Below are 21,754 nucleotides of genomic sequence, written 5' to 3'. Positions count from 1 at the left end.
GTAAATGTTAGCCCCATTTTACAGATGAAGTAACTGAGGCTTAATAACAACTTAGAAAATAGGGGAGCCAGGGTTCCATGTTCCATCCAGGATTTCTTGAGTCTAGAACCTGAGTGATCTAAAACACTATACTGCCTTTTAGTGATGCCTTCAGAAGCCAAACTTACATTATTAATGTACTTCTTGAGACACATTTTATTCTTATCAGTGGATACTTGCAAGTTAATCCTTTAGCTCTTTAAAATCACCTTGTAAAATCAGTCAGTGTTTCTGAACTATTTTACTATTGTTCCAACCAAGAACCGTCACCTTTATTGTAATGAAAATAGTTCAGCAATACCAAGGGTACGAAATTGTGTATCAGGGGTGGTCAAGTTCCTGGTCGCAGCAAGTACAATACATGCCTCAAGTATATTGTAAAACCAGTAAACTTTTTGAACTGCTTCATGTTTGTCATATCTGTGCCTGACTTTGCCTCATGTGCTATTTAAGATTTCCCACTGCCCTTGAACTTAATTCCTTCCAGGGCTTTAAGTAAACTTTTTGTAATTAAGAATTGAAAACTAAGAAATAGCAAAGTCAAATAACACCAAGTTCGTTATTAGGGAATTGGTTAGATAACCATAGTAGTTCCATAAAATGGAATATTAGACTGCTGTTTAAAGGAGTAAGATAGACTTATATGTACTGTATTGAAAAATTAAAAACAAACTGAATATTGGGTGGAAGTGAGGATGGGGGTGGATTGCGTAATATGTGCATGTATTACACAGACTGGGAGGGTAAACAAGAAAACTGCTGACAGTGGCTACTTCTGGAGGGTGACATGGGGTCTGGGGGTGGAGCGGGAGTGGAAAGTTTATACTCTTTAAAGTATCTTTTCACCACATGCTTTAGGGGAAGAAACTAGTTGAGAAAACTGGTTTTTAGAGAACTTCAGACCACTGCGACAAGATTTTTCCTTTTTCTCTTTCCTGCAGAAAACTTGAGAAAAAAATATTTTCGGTGTCGCTATTTAGACCACAAGAGCTAGAATGAGTGATCAATACAGTGCCACCTGCTCCAAACTGCATTTTCACCACACTTCCCTGCAGACTGCCTCTGCATCAGCTACACCAGCCTCCCTCTCTTCTGTAGGGGCCGCCGGCACCGTGCCCATCACCTCAGCCTTTCTGTCACCCCCTCCCATGCCGTCCCTGTGCTTCTGAATCCTGACGGTCCCGTAAGACCCAGGTCCGATGCCATCTCCAAAAGTGTTTCTCTGATCCTCCCAGGTGGAAGGAAAGATCTCCCTTCCTTCTCTTTTTGGTGTAGCCTTTATCTTTCTAATAGCAAGTATTACTTCCATTATTTAGGCGTATATATTTTGTTCCCTATTGAACACTGAGCCCTACAAGGGCAAGATTAATGTCTTCCTTGTCTCTCTCCCCACAACAGGATCTAGAACAGTGCTTGCCTATAGCTGATTCTCAATAAAGTTTCCCTGAAATGAAAAGAATATGTAAAAATTAGCATAGTCTTACATAGTCTTACAAGGCTTTAGGGCAAACAATGGCTCTCATAATTTTGCAAACTTATCAGAGGGAAAACATCAACTCGGGGGTTTAGTTCACCCTCAGATTTAAAGTAGGCTCTGGAGATGTAATGAAAATTATAGAAGTTTAGGAAGGGACTCACCACCCATTGGTTATTTTCCTGGGAATGCCTCCTTCATTTGAAAATTCAAAATAGTTAGAGACTGTTAAGAAATACTGTACAAGGTTAGCACTGCATTGCTAAAAGGGCGTTTGTTGCTAAATTGCTGTTTGCAAAAAGGACAGTAATTGTCATTGTCAGTTTACAGCAATTACCTTCACTTTGTGGTGGATTGTTTGTTCCAATTGTAGGTGAATTCTTCTCTCTCTCTCAGTATTTACCTTTGTGGACCATTATCACTTATCATTATCCTACCACCAAAAAGATGCAACATTGTATTGTCTATAATCACAGTGTTTACAAACAAATCAGTAAATAGCCATGCCGGTAAAGATAAATCTATAAAATGAGGACTCTGTAAACAAAGATCAGACTACCAGGTGCCTTCTCTCTCTAAATTCGTGTTTTACAATTCAGCCTGCATAAGGGGTAGGCAGAAATGGAATTAGAACAACAGACCCATCAACACATTGCCCTAAGTCCTGTTCAGATATTATAGCTATTTGATCGTTACTATCATGTCACAAAAATGGGCTTCTTGTTCTTTCAAGAGGTTTGCAGTCTCAGAAAACTGCCTCAGCATAGCTCTCTGGAGTTTCTAAATCATTTTAGCAAATTCTACCAAATTGGAGTGAGATTGCAGTGTACCTTTGCAAATACTCTGCATGTTCTTGAACTGTCATTGCTCTGTTACTTTCCATATATTTCCAAAAGTTTGAATCACACCCACCAAGGTGATAATTTTGCTTTTAGCAGTAACAAAGATGGTTTGTGTGATGTCTATCAAGTCATTCCTGGTAAATGCTAAGTTGTCTTCTCTGTGGGCTCCTAAGCAGGCAATTCTTTGCCTCCTAAGGAAAGACCCAATTGGATTTTGTGATATCAAAACAGGGCGATGAAGAGGAAGTCAATAGGAAACACTGCTCTTCTGATGATCCCAGGAGGTCCCTGGGTAGAGGCACACTCATCTTACATCTTACGTCAGTCACTTACTTGTTTTCAAAATTCTTTGAGTTATAGTCTCCGTTCCTTAGAAATGATTTGAAGAGAAAATTGTTGTCCTTCAGCTGGCAGCAAAAATCATTGGCATCAGAGTCTCTTGTTTGGGAATAATAATACTGGAAAGGGAGCAGTGGCACATTCACGCTTGCCAGCATTAGAAATACATGTAGAAAGGACAGCGGCAGTGCCATTGAACTCTAATTGAAATTCACTGGATGAAGAACTTTTCAGAAATGGGCAAATAGGGGGAAGGGGTGTTGTGCTAAAAATGAGTGTCTATTTTGTAAACAGAGCTGGCAAGTGTAGGCGATGGGTCCCACCCACTGTTTTTAAAAGTTGAGCACGGGCTTCCCTGGTGGCGCAGTGGTTGAGAGTCCGCCTGCCGATGCAGGGGACACGTGTTCGGGCCCCGGTCCGGGAAGATCCCACATGCCGCAGAGCGGCTGGGCCCGTGAGCCATGGCCGCTGAGCCTGCGCCTCCGGAGCCTGCACTCTGCAACGGGAGAGGCCACAACAGTGAGAGGCCCGCGTACCGGAAAAATAAAAAAATAAAAAAATAAAAGTGGAGCAGTTATGCTTAGTTGATGAGTCATCTGATATGTGTCTGATAAGGGGGTTCCAAGAAATCGATTCTCTTGACCCCAGGGACGTAGGAGTGTGGGGTGTGTGTGTGTACAAATGTGCAAGAGTGTGTGTACACTGAGCTCACTCAGTCCTGCCTGTGCTGTGTTGCATCGGGTGCCCCGGTACTACCCAAGGATAGCAGCGTGGCCCCCATTTTGGAGCCCCGTGTTTTTCTTAGTCTGCAAGAGGCAACTTAACTAAACTGTCTAAGGTTTTAACAGTACTGTTCACGGCCGTGATGTGTAGAATGCCTTTAACATTTACTCTTCTGGGTTACGGTAGGACAGATGTGTATCTGCACAGTAGATCCAAATAGTCCAGAAATTTGGATTTTCAAGAGTAGCTTGAACTTTTCTTACTCATAGAATGGTAGTTGGTTTAGTAGATTAGAAAACTGCCCTGATGTGGGCCAGTTAGTTTTGCTTTGTTCTATGGCCACACGCTTCACCTTTCATCAGGCACATGGTATTAATGATCTACATCTGTATCAGGGTTGGCAGACTATAGCCCAAAAACCAAAGCCACCTGCAGCCTCTGTTTGTATGGCTTTTACTTTTTTAAAGGGTTAAAAAAAGAAGGTAGTTATAAAGTGTACATTGTTTCATGGAATCTTTATAACAATCCTATTTATCATCCCCATTTTACAGATAAAGAAGCTAAGATTCACAGAGGCTGAATAACTTGCCCAGGATGACACCAGTTGGGGGTGGGATGGGGAAGGGAGGGCAACGAAGGTGTATTCCTCTTAACTCTCCCATCTCTCCTTAAATGTGCGTTGTTACCATGGAAACAGCGTTGGAAAGTGTGAATGGAGCCAGTAATCCATCATTCCTACTGGAATGGAAGTCCAAAATGCCCACCAAGTACAGCATGTTCCTTTACCTAATGGTTATAGGGAATTCTTGTCACTCAGGAGTCACATCTTTAGAGTGTGATAAAGGGGGCATCGTTTTGAAAGGTCAGGATCTAGGTTTGAGGAGAAGGGAAACCACTGATCCTTGTGGAATGGAAGAAGAGAAAGGAAACCATGTCTAGAGTTATAAATGGAGTGCCCACAAAACCCATAGCCTTCTACCAAGGACTGTAGGCAAAAACAGGAAGTGGTGGTGGCATCTGGCTTTCTTTCTTGCTGGTACAACTTCCTCATTTAAACTCAGCCCTCCTCCTAACTTTCTTAACTTCTCAAAACATCAACTAAACTGATAAATTCTATTTCTCTCCGCAAATCTCTTTTAAACACTTCTTTCCCTTTAGGATTATATTAGATATTATTTGGTTTCGTCACCAGCGATGCGTATTCCTTTCCTCAGACAAAACAAAATATCTAATCAATAGTGAGGCGAGTTTAAGAGAAACTTTGCAGCACAGAAGTTCGATTGGCCTACACGGAAAGCAATGGAATTGTACAAATAATTGATCCTCACCTGTTCCCTGCCCAGCCTTTAAACACCATCCCTCTCATTCTCTAGTTCAATTTGTAAATATGACAAATACTCACACGCTACTAGAGCCTAGTGTGCTGGTCCTCTGACCCTCAGAACGTTGGAATTTAATTAGGGTGTAGTGACGAAGAAGTCCACTTTGGGTCTGAAGAATTAGATGTTTCTGCTCCTTTCCATAAGCATTTCTTGAGCTCCTTAAATGAAATAGGGACTATATTAATGAGCTTGGGGCTTAAACAAATGCACACACCCCAAAAAGGGTTTGGAACAATAATACTTCTCATTTGAAAGGTTCCTGTATGTTTCATTTGAATAGTGTTATTGTAAAAGTAAGATAATCATTAAAGACCATTTTGAAATTGCATAAAATAAAGTATAAAGAAATCACCCAAAGTCTTACTGTTAAAACAAGCTCTGTTAACATTTTGATATATTTTACTCTAAGTTTTTTGTCTTCTGCTTGGGTCTTGCTTTTTACACTGGCGTTCTTCCGTGGACATTTGACTTTGGCAGACAATAGAGCATGGTGGGTAAGGACCTGAGTCAGACTACCAGGGTTTGAGGGCTCTGATGCTCACTTTGTGACCTTGGACAAAATACTGAACCTCTCTGAACTTCAGTTTCCTTATCTGTAAGGTAGGTAGTAATAGTACTACTCACAAGTAAAATATTGTAAAAAGTGCTTAGTGTGGGCCCAACATAGTAAATACGCTTAGATTTATGATTAGTGGTGATCAATAAAGTGTTTTATTAATTATACTCAATTCTCATTGAAGTAAATGAAAGCTCTAGGAGTACATCTGTATGTAAAATATAATTTTGAATTTGTCAAAATATTTATAACTTCCCCATGAATTAGAGTCTCAGAATAGCTTGTCCCCCTCTCCTAATTTTCAGGTGTGTCTTCTTCCATCTAAGCTCTTGTTAGATAAACTTGCTCTGTGTGCCCTTTCCTCTCCACGTAAGCCTCTCCCCCTGGCACCCCGCAGGAACAAGGCTGCACCACCTACCTGCACGTACCCTCCAAACACCCTGCTTCTGGCTGCAGCCTCCTCTACTGCCCTCCAAGGGCTCCCCCTTGGATACTCCCACTGGGCCTGGCCTTAAATGTCACTGAGGACCTCTGTGCTTCCTTCCCTGTCCAGCTTAGAGGCCACGGTCCTTCACTTAAACCCCTTCAGGTCTTCCCCACACCTGAAATTCCCTTCCTCTACTGGCGCTCTGTCACACTAGCCCGGAAAAGCCCTGAATCTGAGCTCTCTCATCATATGGACGGGTGACACTTGAACTTCATCCTCAGGGAGCTCTCCAGCCTTTCCTTCATCCCCCACTGGCACTCTCTTCAGCAGTGTTTTTACATCTTTATTCACTTCATAGAGATATTTCTCATAGGAAGAATAGGGGTGGAATGGAAGAGCAGCAGAGTGAGTGGAGATAAGAGGTGAATGACAAAGTGGGGAGGAAAGTGCAGGAGGGCAGAGACAGCCTGGAAATGTGGAAGAAAGGGAGGAGGTCGAAGAGAGCCTGGGAGAGACCCACACCCCAGGGAAGGACTGGAGAAAGATGGCTGGCCAGAAAACAGAACGTTTCCTACCATTTGTCCAATTCCCTTGTCCTGGGGTTTTACATTTTCTTGCAGATGATGAGCATTTATGTCTGTGAGTTTAGGAGTGAGGGGCTGTGGTTTGGTGGGAGATGATGTTAGATAAAAGCAGGATGAGCAACAAAGACCACTTTTTGTCCAGCAAGGTCGTTTTTTTTTTTGTTTTTGTTTTTGTTTTTTTTTTTTGCGGTATGCGGGCCTCTCACTGTTGTGGCCTCCCCCGTTGCAGAGCACAGGCTCCGGATGCGCAGGCCCAGCGGCCATGGCTCACGGGCCCAGCCGCTCCGCGGCATATGGGATCCTCCCAGACCGGGGCACGAACCCGTATCCCCTGCATCGGCAGGCGGACTCTCAACCACTGCGCCACCAGGGAGGCCCAGCAAGGTCGTTTTTATGTGGGCTCTTCTAATCCTGAGGATGGTAAAAGTTTTGTCTTTTTTAATCAAATAATTCATTTATTCATCAAATATTTATTGGTACATTTTATGTGCCAGACACTCTCCCAGGCACTGAGTATATCAAAGAATATAGAAACAAAGGTACTTGCATGATTAAATAACATTAGAACATTAGGATACTTTTCAATTCAAAAAGGATTTTGTGGGCACCAAGGGGCGGAGCATGGGTGCTCTGGCCCTGCCTCGGGTGCCAGCACGCATCTGCAGAGCCCTATGGCTCAGAGACACCCGTGAGCGCAGGCTGAGCACGGTGGGAGCCGCGGCCTCGTGAAGCCTCAGTGTAGAGATGCTGCTGAGACCAGCCTTTCCTAAATGACTTGGTCCGTCTTCGTCTCAGAGAAAAACACCAGCTTGTCAGTTGGTTCTTGGGCAGGGGATCTCCAGAACTCAAAGGAAGCTTGTGTAATTTTCTGGTGAGAAAAAGAAGAGGAACTACAGTAACGATTCACATAGTAATTGCTTACTTGGATGGAGTGCCTCCCATGTAATAAGAAAGAGTTGCTCATCCCTCCTTTCTAGCTCTTTCTTCTTTGATTTTTTTTTTTTTTTTTTAATTTATGGCTGCATTGGGTCTTTGTTGCTGCACGTGGGCTTTCTCTAGTTGCGGTGAGCGCGGGCTACTCTTCGTTGCGGTGCGCAGGCTTCTCATTGCGGTGGCTTCTCTTGATTCGGAACACCATCTCTAGGCACGCAGGCTTCAGTAGTTGTGGCACGTGGGCTCAGTAGTTGTGGCTCGCAGGCTCTAGAGTGCAGGCTCAGTAGTTGTGGCGCACGGGCTTCGTTTCTCCGCAGCATGTGGGATCTTCCCGGACCAGGGCTCGCACCCGTGCCCCCTGCATTGGCAGGTGGATTCTTAACCACTGTGCCACCAGGGAAGCCCTCTTCTTTGATCTTGACCCTCTCCCAGTTTCTGCCTTCTCAGATGAACAGCCCCTACTGGCTTGGAATGTTATTAATGAATTCTTCCCCTTGGACCTTCTCCCGGGAGGATGCAGTGGCCCTGCGTTCCTAGAGGAGCACCACTCACCAGCGTAGACCTGACTCACCCCTGCTCTGGGCTCCAGGGCCACTGGAGCTCTGCTGAGATGCCTGTGCCCACCCTTGGTTACCGATGTTCCATTTTCTTCTCAAAGCAGAACTAAAAAGAGACAAGAAATTACCAGAAGCCTAGCTTTTTCCTAAGAACCTGCAGAAGGAGCTGTGCCCTAAGGTTGGGAGTACAGGTGGAGGACAAATCAGCTAAAAGTAGGCCCCAGATCCACTTTGTTAGGCCCAGCTCAGCTCCTTGTTTGGGCTGAACTGACCACAGAAAGGAAGATTATAGCTGTGCTCTTAGGATTTGGGATGGAGGGCTTGGCCTAGGGATTCACAGGGTTTCAGCCTATCTCAACCAGGTGTCAGGGTCTCCCAAACGATCTCAGGCCTTGCCCTTGGCTCCACTCATGGCACCCTGTCAACCAAGACCATTTATTTGGAAAACCCAGCCCCTCCCAGTTAGACGTTGACCCCATTGCTCATTGCTGAGTTGTATTGTTGATTTGTAGTTCAGAGGTACAAAATTAGTTGGTAATTAAACTGTTACTTGATGTCACCAGCCTGAAATGCAATCAGCTGGTAAGAAATAAAACAAGCATCTCTGGATATTATTTTTAAAAAAACTTTTATACTTTCAACCACGTTTAGAAGAAGGATTATATAGTGTGGTGAGCCTCGGGTCCCTTTTGGAAGGAAAGACATGGCGGTGTGGGGAAGAGTGTGGAGTTGAAAATACTTTAAAAATATATATCCTGGTGAGGTAAAGAATGCTCTACTACCCTTAGGAAGTCGACCAAAAGAAGCAGACAGGACTCGCTCTCACACTGAGAGCCGGTCAGGGACTCACAGGAATGGTAATGGTTCAGCTGTAAATGCTTCCCTTCAGTGCAGTCTCACCTGGACAGCGGTGGGATCCATGTCGCAGGTATTCACGCTGAATACCTGCAGGCGGCGTGGTGGGCAATGTGGTGGCGCTGGTTCGGAGGTTGTGAGAAACAGAAATACTGAGATGGATATGCCAGGGGACCAGAGCCGGCAGCTTCACATCCTGCCTACTCCAGGCGCAGTCCATGGGCCAGCAGCACCAACACTACCTGCGAGCTTGGGAAGAATACAGAACCTCAGGTCCCATCCCAGACCCACGGAATGAGAATCTTCATTTTAACAAGATCCTAAGGAGATACGTATGTACACCTTGAAATCTGAGAATAGCTGCTTTAAACTCTGGCAAAGGAGAGGACAGGAAGAGTCATGCTGGGAGGGTTGGTAAGGGTTCTCTCTTTTTTGAGAGGAGTGGGTCCTGGAAGAGCTGAAAGCCCTCACCTGCGTGGCAGCCTTGAACACCCCCATCTGAGCTATTTCTGGATCCGCAGCAGTGACGGCTGCTTCATCTTCACCTCTTTCAAGGACTCTGACGCTCGGTTGAAGGATGTCGTATGATTTCTTGTTATATAGCTGGGCTGTTAAAAGATAGTCTCATCTCCCTTAAAGTGCTGGGAGGTTGGGGGTTTTTTTTTCTTGTTTTTTTTTTTTGAGATATAATTTATAAAATTTCCCAATTTAAAGGATAGGATTTGATGAGTTTACCCAAATAGAGTTGTGGAATCACCACCACAACCATGGCATAGATAGACTATTTCAGTCGCCTTAAGTGTGTTGGTTCCATTTATTGTCACAGCTTTCCATTTCATTAGCATAAAATACTTTAAAAAATGAAATTTTTTATAACATTATCCATATAATCTTTGGGTAAATTATAGAAGAACAAGAATCATAGTCCTATCAATATGATTCAAAACAATGACAGATAAATGTTTTTAAGATAGGTGTTTAGATGTTCATTGTTTTAATGTGTGAGTCAAAATTTTCTTGCAGCAAATAGAATAAAAATATCTAGGAATATTTAAGAAATCATGGAGGGACTTCCCTGGTGGCACAGTGGTTAACAATCTGCCTGCCAATGCAGGGGACATGGGTTCGAGCCCTGGTCCGGGAAGATCCCACATGCCGCGGAACAGCTAAGCCTGTGGGCCACAACTACTGAGCCTGCACTCTAGAGCCTCTGAGCCACAACTACTGAAGCCCGTGCGCCTAGAGCACATGCCCCACAACAAGAGAAGCCACTGCAGTTAGAAGCCCGCACACCGCAACGAAGAGTAACCTCCACTGACTGCAACTAGAGAAAGCCCGCGTGCAGCAATGAAGACCCAAACGCAGCCAAAAATAAATAAATAATTTTTTTTAAAAAGCATATGAATTAAAAAAAATCATGGGGTATTACTAGGGGACTGGAAATGGGCAAATTTCATCCCAGCTTTCAAAAGTAGTAAAAAGTATATCGCAAGCATTATTCTAGAGCAGATTTATTAAATAGCTTATTTACATGCAATTACTGCAGAAAATACTGCTCCCTGGGGGCAAATAAGGTTTTCTTAAATAGTCGTGCTAACCTAAATTCATCTTTTTAGATAAGAGTGAACTGGTATAATAAGAACCTGCTGTATAAATAAATTAATTTAATTTAATTTAAAAATTCAATAAAAATAAATTCTTTTTCAGAAAAAAAAAGAAACAGTGAGCTGGTAGGTCACCAAACTGGCTTAAGCAGAGTGTACCTTGATTTTAGCAAGATATTTGGCAGTCTCACGTGGTTTACAAATGAGATTCTAATCTTTGTAAATTCACTTATACTTAGCTAAGAGTCCGCTATGTGCTGTGTTTGGTATTGGAAGTAAACAGGTAAGTAGGACAGGCCATGACTCTGAATTAAACCATCGTGGCCTGTCCTACAGTCTAGTGGTGAAGAAGCATAATAAAGCAATAGAACAAAAAGATACCTCTGGCTGGTGAATGGAGGATGGATCAGAGGGGTCAAGAAAAGGGAAACAGGTTATCACAGTTGCCCAGAAATTAAAGATGACAGTGGCTTGGATTAGAGTAGTGGCTGTGGAGATGGAAAAAAAAGAAGCGTATGGATTTGGGATATATTTTAGAGGCAGAAATTATAGGACACTTGCCAGTGAATTAGAGATGAGCGATGAGTGAGTAGATGAGAAGTCAGGGATGACCTCCAGGTGTCTGGCTGGAGCAGTTGGCCAGACAGTGGGCCATTTTCCAGATGGTCTTGTTCCGTTCAAAAAGAACCAGTGACTTGGTTGAAGGCAGACTCAAGATAGGAAGCTGGATAAGGTAGTTGATACATAAGTAAAAAGGATCAACAATTTAAAAAATATCACAAGACTGGAAAGATAAAAGGTAACGAAAATAAGTGCAGAGCCTTATACTTGGCTTAAAAAAAAAAAGAAGTGCACAGGATGGAACGAGGAAGACTGGCCTAACAGCAGTTCCCCCAGAAGCTCAACAAGAATGAAAAGTATGACTTGCTTTCATAAAAATGAAAACCAAAATAGTTTGCCTTAAAAGAAGCAGGATGACTACTGGGCATATACCCAGAGAAAACCGTAATTCAAAAAGACACATGCACCCCAGTGTTTATTGCAGCACTATTTACAATAGCCAGGTCATGGAAGCAACCTAAATGCCCATCAACAGAAGAATGGATGAAGAAGATGTGGTACATATATACAATGGAACATTACTCAGCCATGAAAAGGAACGAAAGTGGGTCATTTGTAGAAACGTGGATGGATCTAGAGACTGTCATACAGAGTGAAGTAAGTCAGAAAGAGAAAAACAAATATCGTATATTAACGCATATATGTGGATTACGGAAACATGGTACAGATGAACGGGTTTGCAATGCAGAAATAGAGACACAGATGTAGAGAACAAACGTATGGACACCAAGTGGGGAAAGCAGGGGTAGGGAGTTGGGGTGGAATGAATTGGGAGATTGGTACTGACATATATACACTAATATGTATGAAATAGAAAACTAATAACTAATAGATAACTAACCTGCTGTTTAAAAAAATTAAAGCAAAAAAAAAAGACATACAGATGGCCAAGAGGTACATGAAAAGATGCTCAACATTACTAATAAAAAGAATTAAAAAAAAAAAGCAGGATGTCTAACTCAAATTAATAATCTTACTGTGCTTTGCACCGTCTGGAACAAAACTAATGTGAGAGTGTCGTGCTTTTCTTGGCACACAGCCGTTAAAAAGGACGGATGAGAAACTGGACCACGACTGAGCTGTAAACAGCTGAACACTCCATCACAGGATGAATAGCTGAAAGTACTGGAGAAGTTAAAAGTCAAAGAGCACCATCTTAAAATGAGCACCGTAAGATGGACCTTTAGGTGGAAGAGGGGTTATATTTCAAGTAGATTCAAGTAGGTCCAGAGGGTAAAATAAGGACCCAAGATAAACATAGCAGCAGAAGTTTCAGCTCAACCTCAGTTCCAGTGCACAGCACTTTCCAGAAGCAGGATGGGTTGCATATGTGTCCCCTGACAGAAGACTTTGCAGACCTGGATGCCTATGTGTTGGCACAGAGGATAGAGGTTTCCCATCCTGCCTGAAAAGCTGGGCAGGGTAGTCTCTGAAGGTCTCTCCCCAGTCCAGGAGTCTAGAATTCTGTCTCCTAACCAGCCTCTTCTCAGGGGACACAAAACCTACTGGAATGTCCCTGCACCACGTTTTTCAAAGTATCGCTGACACATGAGGGTTCTCAAAATCCCTGAACACGTTCTTCGCAAGACTAACTCTCCCGCCACTGCTTCCCCAGGGCCCGTGTTCAGTCATATGTTCTAGGTCCCCTTCTCTTCAAGGCTGAACATCAGTCTGAACTATTAATACCTTGACAACTCAGTTGCTTGTTGTTGAGGTTTGGTTTCATTGAAACATGCCTTTTTCAGCGAGCAGCTTTTGCCCCAACCATATGAAAATTTTGGTCAATGGTTAGCTGTGTGAAAGCTTACATGATACCCAGATGAAATGAAAAAAATGAATCACTTCTGTTCCTCTTAGCACAGGAATACCAGCTTATGTTTCTCCTCCAGGAAACCAAACTACATGTACAAATATTTACTTGGGTAAATAGGGGCACAGTCATGCTCAAAATAGAAGAAATGTTCAAATAAGTCCTTAGTCTCACGAGTCATTCTCCCTGCTCTTTCTTCTAGATGTCAGCTCCGACTGGATCCTCTTGAACTATTCTAGGATCTGTGATAACCAATTCGATATTTTATTGCTTCTTTCTAAGAATCTAAATAGGGAGATATACTTTTCTAAATTTTAATTCCATTAATGCTAGATTCTGTTATAGGCTAAAGCAGTCAGAGAATTTTACATACAGAAGTTGCCTTTTAGTGACCTGATAGAAAAAGGGTTTTGCTTTATATTAGTTTTCAGTCTTGGAAGGGAAGGTCTATATGTTGGGAGGGATGGAGAAAAGGGTCTTCAGAAATTGGCTGTCAGACTTACTATGGGTCGTTTGGCCAGGGGTGCGGTGTGATGTCTCAGACATGAGAGCAAGGGGCTTGTTGTCATCACTGTGGAAGGATCTCATTCTGCTGTTAAGTTTGGGGAAGAAGATAGGTGAGCTCCCTGCTAAAATCTTCCCTGATCAACACTTTTCTCCCACTTGGAAAAGAAAAAGAGGTGATACCAGTTTATGAAGAAATCCTTTCTCTTTTGCCAAGGGCCAAAGGCCAGCTGAGCATCATCTACAGAGAAGTCCACCCAAAAGAATGGCTCAGAGCCGCTATGTGCAAGAACATGTGGTCCCAGGGCTACCAACTGGGGGAGCAGATGTTTCCGTAGAATGTTTCTTTTGCTACTGAGGACCCAGTTCTCCCTGGCTGAGGGCCTTTGGTTACCCATTAGGTAGATGTTGGTAATTATCCCCCCTACAACGTACATATTTTGAAAGGTCATACTCTTTACTCATTAGCCTGGGGCCCAGTGGTAATATGTCCTCTCCTCCCCAGGTCAGTCCCAGGAGAGTCAGTTCAACAGAGGACAGGGTCACTTCAGAAGAGCCCATGGCTGATCCTCAAATTGCATCCATTCTATCCCCAGTTGGTAGCCCACAGATCTGTGCCACAGAAATCCCCTGTGACCTGCCACCGGCGCATGTGGAAGTGGCCACTTAGGGTTTAGTATCAACATGAGTGAATTCTGAGTGAAACTCAAGGCTTGCTTCCTTAACATAAATTTTATCTTATAAGATGAAGGAAAAATCATACCACAGATGTGTCCTGTCTCTTACTCTCTGGCAGAGCATAGCAAATCATGTTCCATTACAGATCTCAAAACTGCTGGATTGCTTAATAAATGCTTGCTCTCAGTTTTTCGTGTCCCTTAACCAGAATAGGTAATAAGGGACTTACCCTCTTATTCACCCTCTTACTCAGGGATCTGAGTCAATATATGTCCGAATGTACTTCCTTACAATCATATCTTAACCTAAATTCCCCTTTATTAGCCGGTCAGTTGGACCTTCACCTGAAGTGTCAGATTTTCCATTCTTTCTCCCATAGATTTTCCATTCTTTCTCCCATAGATTTTCCATTCTTTCTCCCAGTGTTTGTTTTACCTCTGCCGAGCCCTGTCACTCTTTTATGGTTTCTGGCCAGTCTCTGGCAGTCCGTCTGCTCTGCCCTTGGCTGTCTGTACTCCCCCGTTTATTTCCCCATGGTTGAAACAGAGGAGAAACAAAATGCCGCGAGACAAGAGAAAGCTAAGAAGCAATGTTTCTGCCTGGGGCAAGGGGAGGTACCTGAGGAGGTGACATCTGAGCAGTGGTTCAGCAGGTGTGCGGAGTGGGGGAAGGGCCGGGAAGAGGCCCACGCAGACAGAATTGCACAAGGCGCCAAGCACCGCTCAGCAGTACTTGCTAGAAAAATAATTGCCTTAATTACTCAAACATGGAATCAGTTGCAGTAATGCATTGTTCCTGGGACATATTTCCCTACATCAGGAAGTGAGCGGTCTTATCTAGGGGACTGGAATTTAGTTCTTTAAATAAATAAGCTTTATTTGCAATTCTTAGGTCTGTTTTAACCAAATGATTCAGAAATAATCTATGCCATCTCCCACATCTTTCTAACTGTGCTTTTTCTCAAGGAAGGTTTGATAATGAGCCAGATGTACTAAAACAAAAACATGAGTTCGTCGTTCAACAAAGTCTTTTCATTCCGCTTGATTGTCTAACTTTCCCCATCCGTTAAGAGAGGGAAACTTATTATTATTTTAAGAGGAACCGGGTGCAAAAAAAAGTGAATTATCTCAGTGGTCTAACGTATAGATTCAAAGATAGCCATAGAGTAATTAGGTGGAAAGAACCTAGACACCGTTTGGCCTTCTGTTATAGGCGAGGGATGGGAGACATCAAGCAAGGTGCCCACAGTCACGTGGTCCTGGACCTAAGGGTCACTGCAAGCCTTTCCCTCAACCTCCCCACTCACCCCACTCCCACCCTCACCCCCCTTTCTCACACTTCCTCACGGGGGGTGTCATAGCAAGTGCACCATAGGCCACAAAATCTTTGTTTCACAATGTTGTTTTAAAGTCACCTCAACTGAAATGATCCCAGAAAGCTATTTCTGTTTTAGGCTTAGGATTACAAAGCATTTGAATTCTTGGAGTTACATTCTAATGAGCAGTTCTTTACTTGGTAGAACGTTTTTACTGAGGATGTTAAGGAGGGTGTGACTAACAGGTTCCAGTATCTGGATCTGTCAATGAATAGTGGTAACCGTATAACATATAAATCAGCCTTGGCCTTTCTGTTGGTGTGGCCAAAAAGTTTATTCGGGTTTTTCCGTAACGTGTTATGCGAAACCTGAACGAACTTTTTGGCCAAGCCAATGCAATGTAAGGTCAGGGTCTGTGTTCCTTATAGCTATCACAAGACTTCTTTTCTTTGCTTTAGGGTACTTTTGACTTCAGTAACACTGCTGTCTATATATTCAATCAACCTTCTGTTGATCTGTTCAAAGGAAACAGGTAAGCTGATAGCACGTCTAGTTTTGTAAAGCCAGGGTAATTGATTCTCATGGTGATATTGTGAACAAATGATACTCTCCCTGTTCAGCAACTTGATTATTAAAGAAAAACAGTACTTTGACCTGTCCTCACTGGAAGACCCATAGAGGAATTTACCTAGAGAAATAGATAGAGCAACATATAAGTTAACTTGTTGTGAACAATGAGCAAATAACATTGCCTTTGAAAGAGAACCCTCCGGTATACCTGCTTTTCTAGTTTAAGATGACTTCATTTTAAAGGCCTCGGCTTTTTCCTTAGGTCTTTATAAAATCAGACTAAGGATCCCATGTTTTTATATTATAGCCTCCAAGGTTTCAAAAGTAAACAGAGCTTTCATTCCCTTTCGTGCATATTCCAAGGAGAAAATGTGATTCCCAATGCAATGTGGGAGTGAGTGTGCTGTGAAAAGACTTCAGGTTCTCTGGGCAGTGTAATACCTGAAGTGTTTATTTTCTGTTCCTGGGACACTGGATTATGTTTGTAATACTTTGACTTTTACTTTAGCTAAAACCACATTGGCCAACTATTACTGTATGTAGATGACTCCATTTAACTGGAACATTTTCTAATAAACTGCAGATCTAACCATTGTCTAGTTTAAACACCAGTCTTATGAGAGAAAAAAAAAGTTTAATTATAGTCTGACTCATATTGCTTCCTGTGAACCTTTTGAAAAACGTGAGCTGAACTGTTACAAAGAAATATAAAGCCATTTTCTTAAATGAATGGTTTAACATTTTAGTATTTATTGAGATGAGCTGGTTGAATGCTTTAGAATTTTGCTATGGCCAGATTATTCTCTTGACAGAGTTATCTGCTTCCCTCTTTTGTGAGGTGCAAATCCCTGAACTAAATTTTATCAAAGGTCAGAATTCTGATGTCATGGTTATTACATGTTTCTAAGCTTGTTACTATATTTAGGACCCATGAGGCATTGTTGGAATATTACTAAGATAATTCCTGGTTAGCCTAATCAGTTCAGGTAATTCATTCAAAAGGAGCTTTTCTTCCCAAGCATCAGGATTTTAATTTTTAAATCAAATTTTTATTTTAATGATACACACCAGACCTGAGAATAAGGTCAGAGTGGGAACCTACCCCCCAGTAAAGTAGGGAGACTTTTGAGACAGTGAAACAAATAAGGCTTATGACCTCATCGTTTATTTGTAGCCAACCTGAAAAAGAAAAAATGGTGCTCATGTCTGACATTTAAAAATGTCAAGGGGTTGTTTTGTAATGAGAATGCCTTAACCCTTGCAAAGCCAAGAAGGCTATTTGTGTGATTTTTGATAAAGACACAATAACTTGGGGAATCGTCAATAGAATGATGAAATCTTGCTATTTTTAACGTAGGGAACTCTGTCATTTCTTCTGTTCTCAACTGTCGTTTTTGAACAGGCTGCATGGTTTATGAAAAGCTGGGAGAACAGGTCTTTGGCACCACAGGGAAACTTGTCATCTTTGGAGCCACCTCCCTACAGAACACTGGAGGTAAAAAGATCGTGTTTTTCTATACATTAATGTTGTGAACATTATTATTTCTTTCTAATCCTGGTGGTTGGGTGGCCACATGAATTTTAACATAATTCAAGCAGTATCATTCTCATTGCTAAAACGGCGCTTGGAAAGTCCAGCAGAGACAGTAGTCACTTAACAACCAAGGATACTGGGACAGTGTCTACAGCTGTCTTTGTGTCTTATTGAAGGTTAGTCTAGGAGCACGCTGGTGACCTTTTTTTTTTTTTTTTCCCCCCCGTTACGCGGGCCTCTCACTGTTGCGGCCTCTCCCGTTGCGGAGCACAGGCTCCGGACGCGCAGGCTCAGCGGCCATGGCTCACGGGCCCAGCCGCTCCGCGGCATGTGGGATCTTCCCGGACCGGGGCACGAACCAGTGTCCCCTGCATCGGCAGGCGGACTCTCAACCACTGCGCCAACAGGGAAGCCCCCTGGTGACCTTCTATATAGCTTGCAACGTGAGCCTCAGTATCCTCTTTCTAAAAATGTTCTCATTTTCCTCTAGCAATGCTGAGCTACCTCTTCATAGTAAAAAATGAACTACCCTCTGCCATAAAGTTTCTGATGGGAAAGGAAGAGACATTTTCGTAAGTTACAGACCGCTGTTTGTGAGATAACTAAAATGCTTTTAATTGAAATGTGGGCTAACCAACGTTTTTGTTTTATGAAGACTGCAGAAACAAAGTTTTCCCTAGGCTGTTTTTTCTTGGTTTGTTGTTTCTGGGGGTATATAAATGAAGGAAGCAGGCAGAGCCATTTGAATCTGAGCATTTAAAAGGTAGATTCATCGGTCATCCTGTAAGTGCTAGGTGCTACAATTTCCCAAGAGCTTGAAATCTACATCCAGTTTCTATGAAATAGAACAGATATGGAGTATTTTTGACACAGAAGTGGAACAAGCAAGATTAAGACCCGAGTCTCTTCCTTAAAGAACGGACAGAGCATTTGGGGAGCAGAACTGATGTGAGCCAACCTCATTAAAGATGTAGCTGTAACCTTGGAAAACGTTGCAACTGCGTTTAGTACATCCTGTGTTTTGACTACCTCTTGTTTCACAGTTCTTGTCAGTCTTAGTTTCTCTGTTTTCTTTCAAGGGAGAATCGTAGAAACCAGGGTTCCTAGTGTTCTTTCATCAGGATTCAAGGTCAAATACAAGAGATTAGGGAGAAAGCAATGGCTACCTGTGGTGACTTGTTTTTCGATAATATTAGCCAAGCAAAACAGAAAGGAACTTTCTCTTTAAATAATTGATAAGAGAAGTTGTAATCTGACAGAAGTAATGTGTGCATTCAGCTTTGAAACGATGTAAATAATTCAGAGGAAAGGCATGCTTAGCCAATAGGAGTGAGGGGGGAAGCAATATCTCTTCTTCTGCTGCATGGGGGGAGAGATGACAGTAAGTGACTAGCGGTTGGGTCAAAGTGGTTGGATAAAACCCGAATAATGATAAAAGTTAATGGTAAACATTAATAATAGTTAACAAAGTTTAAATATTGTGAAATTTTATGTGTGAGGAAAGAAAAGTCACTTTCTAAGAAAATGTGACCTAACTGCTTACATGCCTTTCAGAGCCTGGTACGTGGATGGCCGCCTTCTGGTGGTGGTAGTTACTTTTGGCATAATTCTCCCTCTGTGTCTCTTGAAAAACTTAGGTAAGAGCTTGCTTTTCTCATAGTCTCTACAATACCCAGATGAATCAGAAACCTAATAAAAACGAACAACTTTGCCCTCTGCTTTCACTTGTAGGGTAAAGATTAAATGAGTGATAAATTACAAGTATTAATCAGGCTTGACTTTAATATGGGATAAAAACACTGGTTGGTATGTGACTTCCTAAGCAATCCCTCTTCTAAGCCGTGGAGGGAAGACGGGAGGTCCTGGGACCAGCAACAGACAGTGCTCTGTCCAGAAGCACAAAGTCCCGAAAATGGAATTCTCCTCGTCCAAGGTCTTACATACTCTGATTATTTAGATGAGCAGAATTTCATATCTGATATCAAGACAGAAAGTTGCTTATGTTTTTACCCCAAAGTATTATGAATCACTCTTAAATTATCAGAGTCTAACCGGTCTCAATTATTTGCTTCATTGAAGGGAGAGAGAGAAGCAAAAAGTCAAAAGTGGTAGATAATCACTAAGTCATATCCATTTGGTTTTTTTTTTTTTTTTTTTCCATACGCGGGCCTCTCCCGTTGCGGAGCGCAGGCTCAGCGGCCATGGCTCACGGGCCCAGCCGCTCCACGGCACGTGGGATCTTCCTGGACCAGGGCACGAACCTGTGTCCCCTGCATCGGCAGGCGCACTCTCAACCACTGCGCCACCAGGGAAGCCCTCCATTTGGTTTTGACATTTTTGTGTGTGTGTATTTGGAGACCAGGGTCCCTGATGTTATGGACATTTCGTGTGTGGAATAATGCAGCCAGACTGCCATCCAGTCCCAAGCCTATGAAATGCATTTCCTTTAATTCTGGGCTCATTCAAGGCAGACATTTAATGTTCTTCCCAAAATGATTGCTAACCATAATTTTTTGTTTTGTATGAAAAATACCAAGCCTCTGTAGCTGTTCTGTGAGACCTATAAGTAGATTTTTTTTAAAGCTACTTAATTATCTGGTTTCTGAGTCTGTGTTTAAGCTTTTCTGTGTATATACATGTAGCTCTTTTCAGTGCAAGTGGAAAAGGGCTCTTCTCCCCCAGGGGTGAGAATAGTGCAGCCCCCAGAGACCACTTCACTCTGTCTTTCTGGAGATTATGGTGCTCGGAGATCTCCCAGGCATTCCAAGGGGAGCAAGGTGGAGATCCTCAGGTGTTCAGTTTCTCCCTAGAAACCACTTCCTCTCCTCTGTGTATGTGCATAATCAAGAATTATTGAATGGATCAAGGAGTAAATGGGATTTGGCCATAGGAATCCATCCGAGTACAGCAACAGAGACCTATGGCCAAATTTGGGAAGGTCTTTTCCCCTGGATTCTGGGAATCTGTGTTCTCTATCTAGTGTCAGGAAGAACTGGAATCAAAACACATAATGCTATAATGTTTTAATTTAAAGTCACCATTTTTGCCAAGTAAGGTAGCACTATCAAATAATCTTATATTAATATTAGCATGTATGAATACTATTGGAACCCCAAACTATGCTTGAAATAATGCATTGAAAGAGGTGACGGATGAAATAATAATAATTCTTTAAACTTTTTTTTTTAGGCTATCTCGGCTATACTAGTGGATTTTCCTTGAGCTGTATGGTTTTTTTCCTAATTGTGGTAAGTGCTGATTGAAATGGTTGGCTTGGTTTTGCTGTAATATGATGCTATGTAATAATTATGCATTATTTGGCTTTATTTGATAAAGTCTGATTATTTCTCCTTTATTTTTTAATACTAGGTTATATACAAGAAATTTCAAATTCCCTGCATTGTTCCAGAGCTAAATTCAACAATAAGTGCTAATTCAACAAATGCTGACATGTGTACGCCAAAATATGTTACCTTCAATTCAAAGGTAAGCCTCTTATCCTTTAAATCTAAAAACGAACGTTTTTACTAAGGGCATTTGTATTTCTCAGACTTCTTTTGATTGAACTGTCTCTGACGTGTTTGTTCTCAAAAGAACACTGTATCACTGCTTCCAACTGCCACAATCCATTTAGGGACCTTGGAGAAATATACAAATTGTATATTTCATTCCCCTGTTTACCCAGTTTATGTGTAGGACAACCTTAAGTATTCCCTGTGAAAACCTCTTTCTGGATAATTGTCTCAACTCTGTTATTCTTTGTAGATATTTAAAAACAGATTAATAACTAACATCATTAGCCCACTGCTTCTTACCTTGTGGTAACAGAAAGGAACACCTCAGACTTCCCCAGCATGTACAGTTGAAATACAGACACCACCACAAATTGGCACTTAAGGAACGTTCATACGACATATTGGGAAATGATGGACTATGGAACCAGTCAGGCTTGGATTTGAATCCTCAGGCAAATTATCAACCCCATTTGTAAAATTAAACTATTCTATTCTGTATCTTACAGGGTTTTGTTAGAATGTGCCTGGTACAGTGCTTGGGCAAAATTAGAGCATGAGAAATGTTACTTTTCCCTCCTTCTCTGCCAACTTCTTTTTGCATAAGAAGTTACTATATTGAATTGGGGAGTTTTAAAAAACCTTATCTAAGAAAACTAATTTAGCTCGTTCTCTCTCTCTCACTGTCTTTTAACTCTCAAGGATACAGCCAAAGCAGTGAAGTGATTTTCTTTTTAGAAAGTAACTTTCTTTTTAGATGCCATATTTAAGTCTGATTGATGCGCCCTATATAGTGCAAAGAGCAGTAAAATGGAGGTGGAAGTTCTGGGCGTGTTGCCTAGCCTGTCTTGGAGGGAGTCAGGAGAACAACACTGGTCTGCCTCAGGGTTGCTGT

The 21,754-nt window shown here is 42.2% G+C and overlaps 1 protein-coding gene across 4 annotated transcripts in view; it reads left to right on the top strand.

The window, feature by feature from the left end:
• The window catches only part of SLC38A1 (solute carrier family 38 member 1), a 71,310-nt gene that overhangs the window by 34,945 nt on the left and 14,611 nt on the right, over nt 1-21,754 (top strand). For all 4 annotated transcript variants that reach the window (XM_082635391.1, XM_082635392.1, XM_082635389.1 and 1 more), the window contains 6 exons: nt 15,702-15,775; nt 17,216-17,308; nt 17,838-17,919; nt 18,902-18,984; nt 20,537-20,595; nt 20,717-20,833. In XM_082635391.1, coding sequence (XP_082491517.1) covers nt 15,702-15,775; nt 17,216-17,308; nt 17,838-17,919; nt 18,902-18,984; nt 20,537-20,595; nt 20,717-20,833 — 508 coding nt within the window. The remainder of the gene's footprint in view (nt 1-15,701; nt 15,776-17,215; nt 17,309-17,837; nt 17,920-18,901; nt 18,985-20,536; nt 20,596-20,716; nt 20,834-21,754) is intronic.

The sequence above is a fragment of the Mesoplodon mirus genome (assembly GCF_964341445.2).
Source record: "Mesoplodon mirus genome assembly, chromosome: 11".
NCBI lineage: Eukaryota > Metazoa > Chordata > Mammalia > Artiodactyla > Ziphiidae > Mesoplodon > Mesoplodon mirus.
Note: the sequence above shows the minus strand (reverse complement) of the source record. Positions and strands in the feature narration are given on the sequence as shown.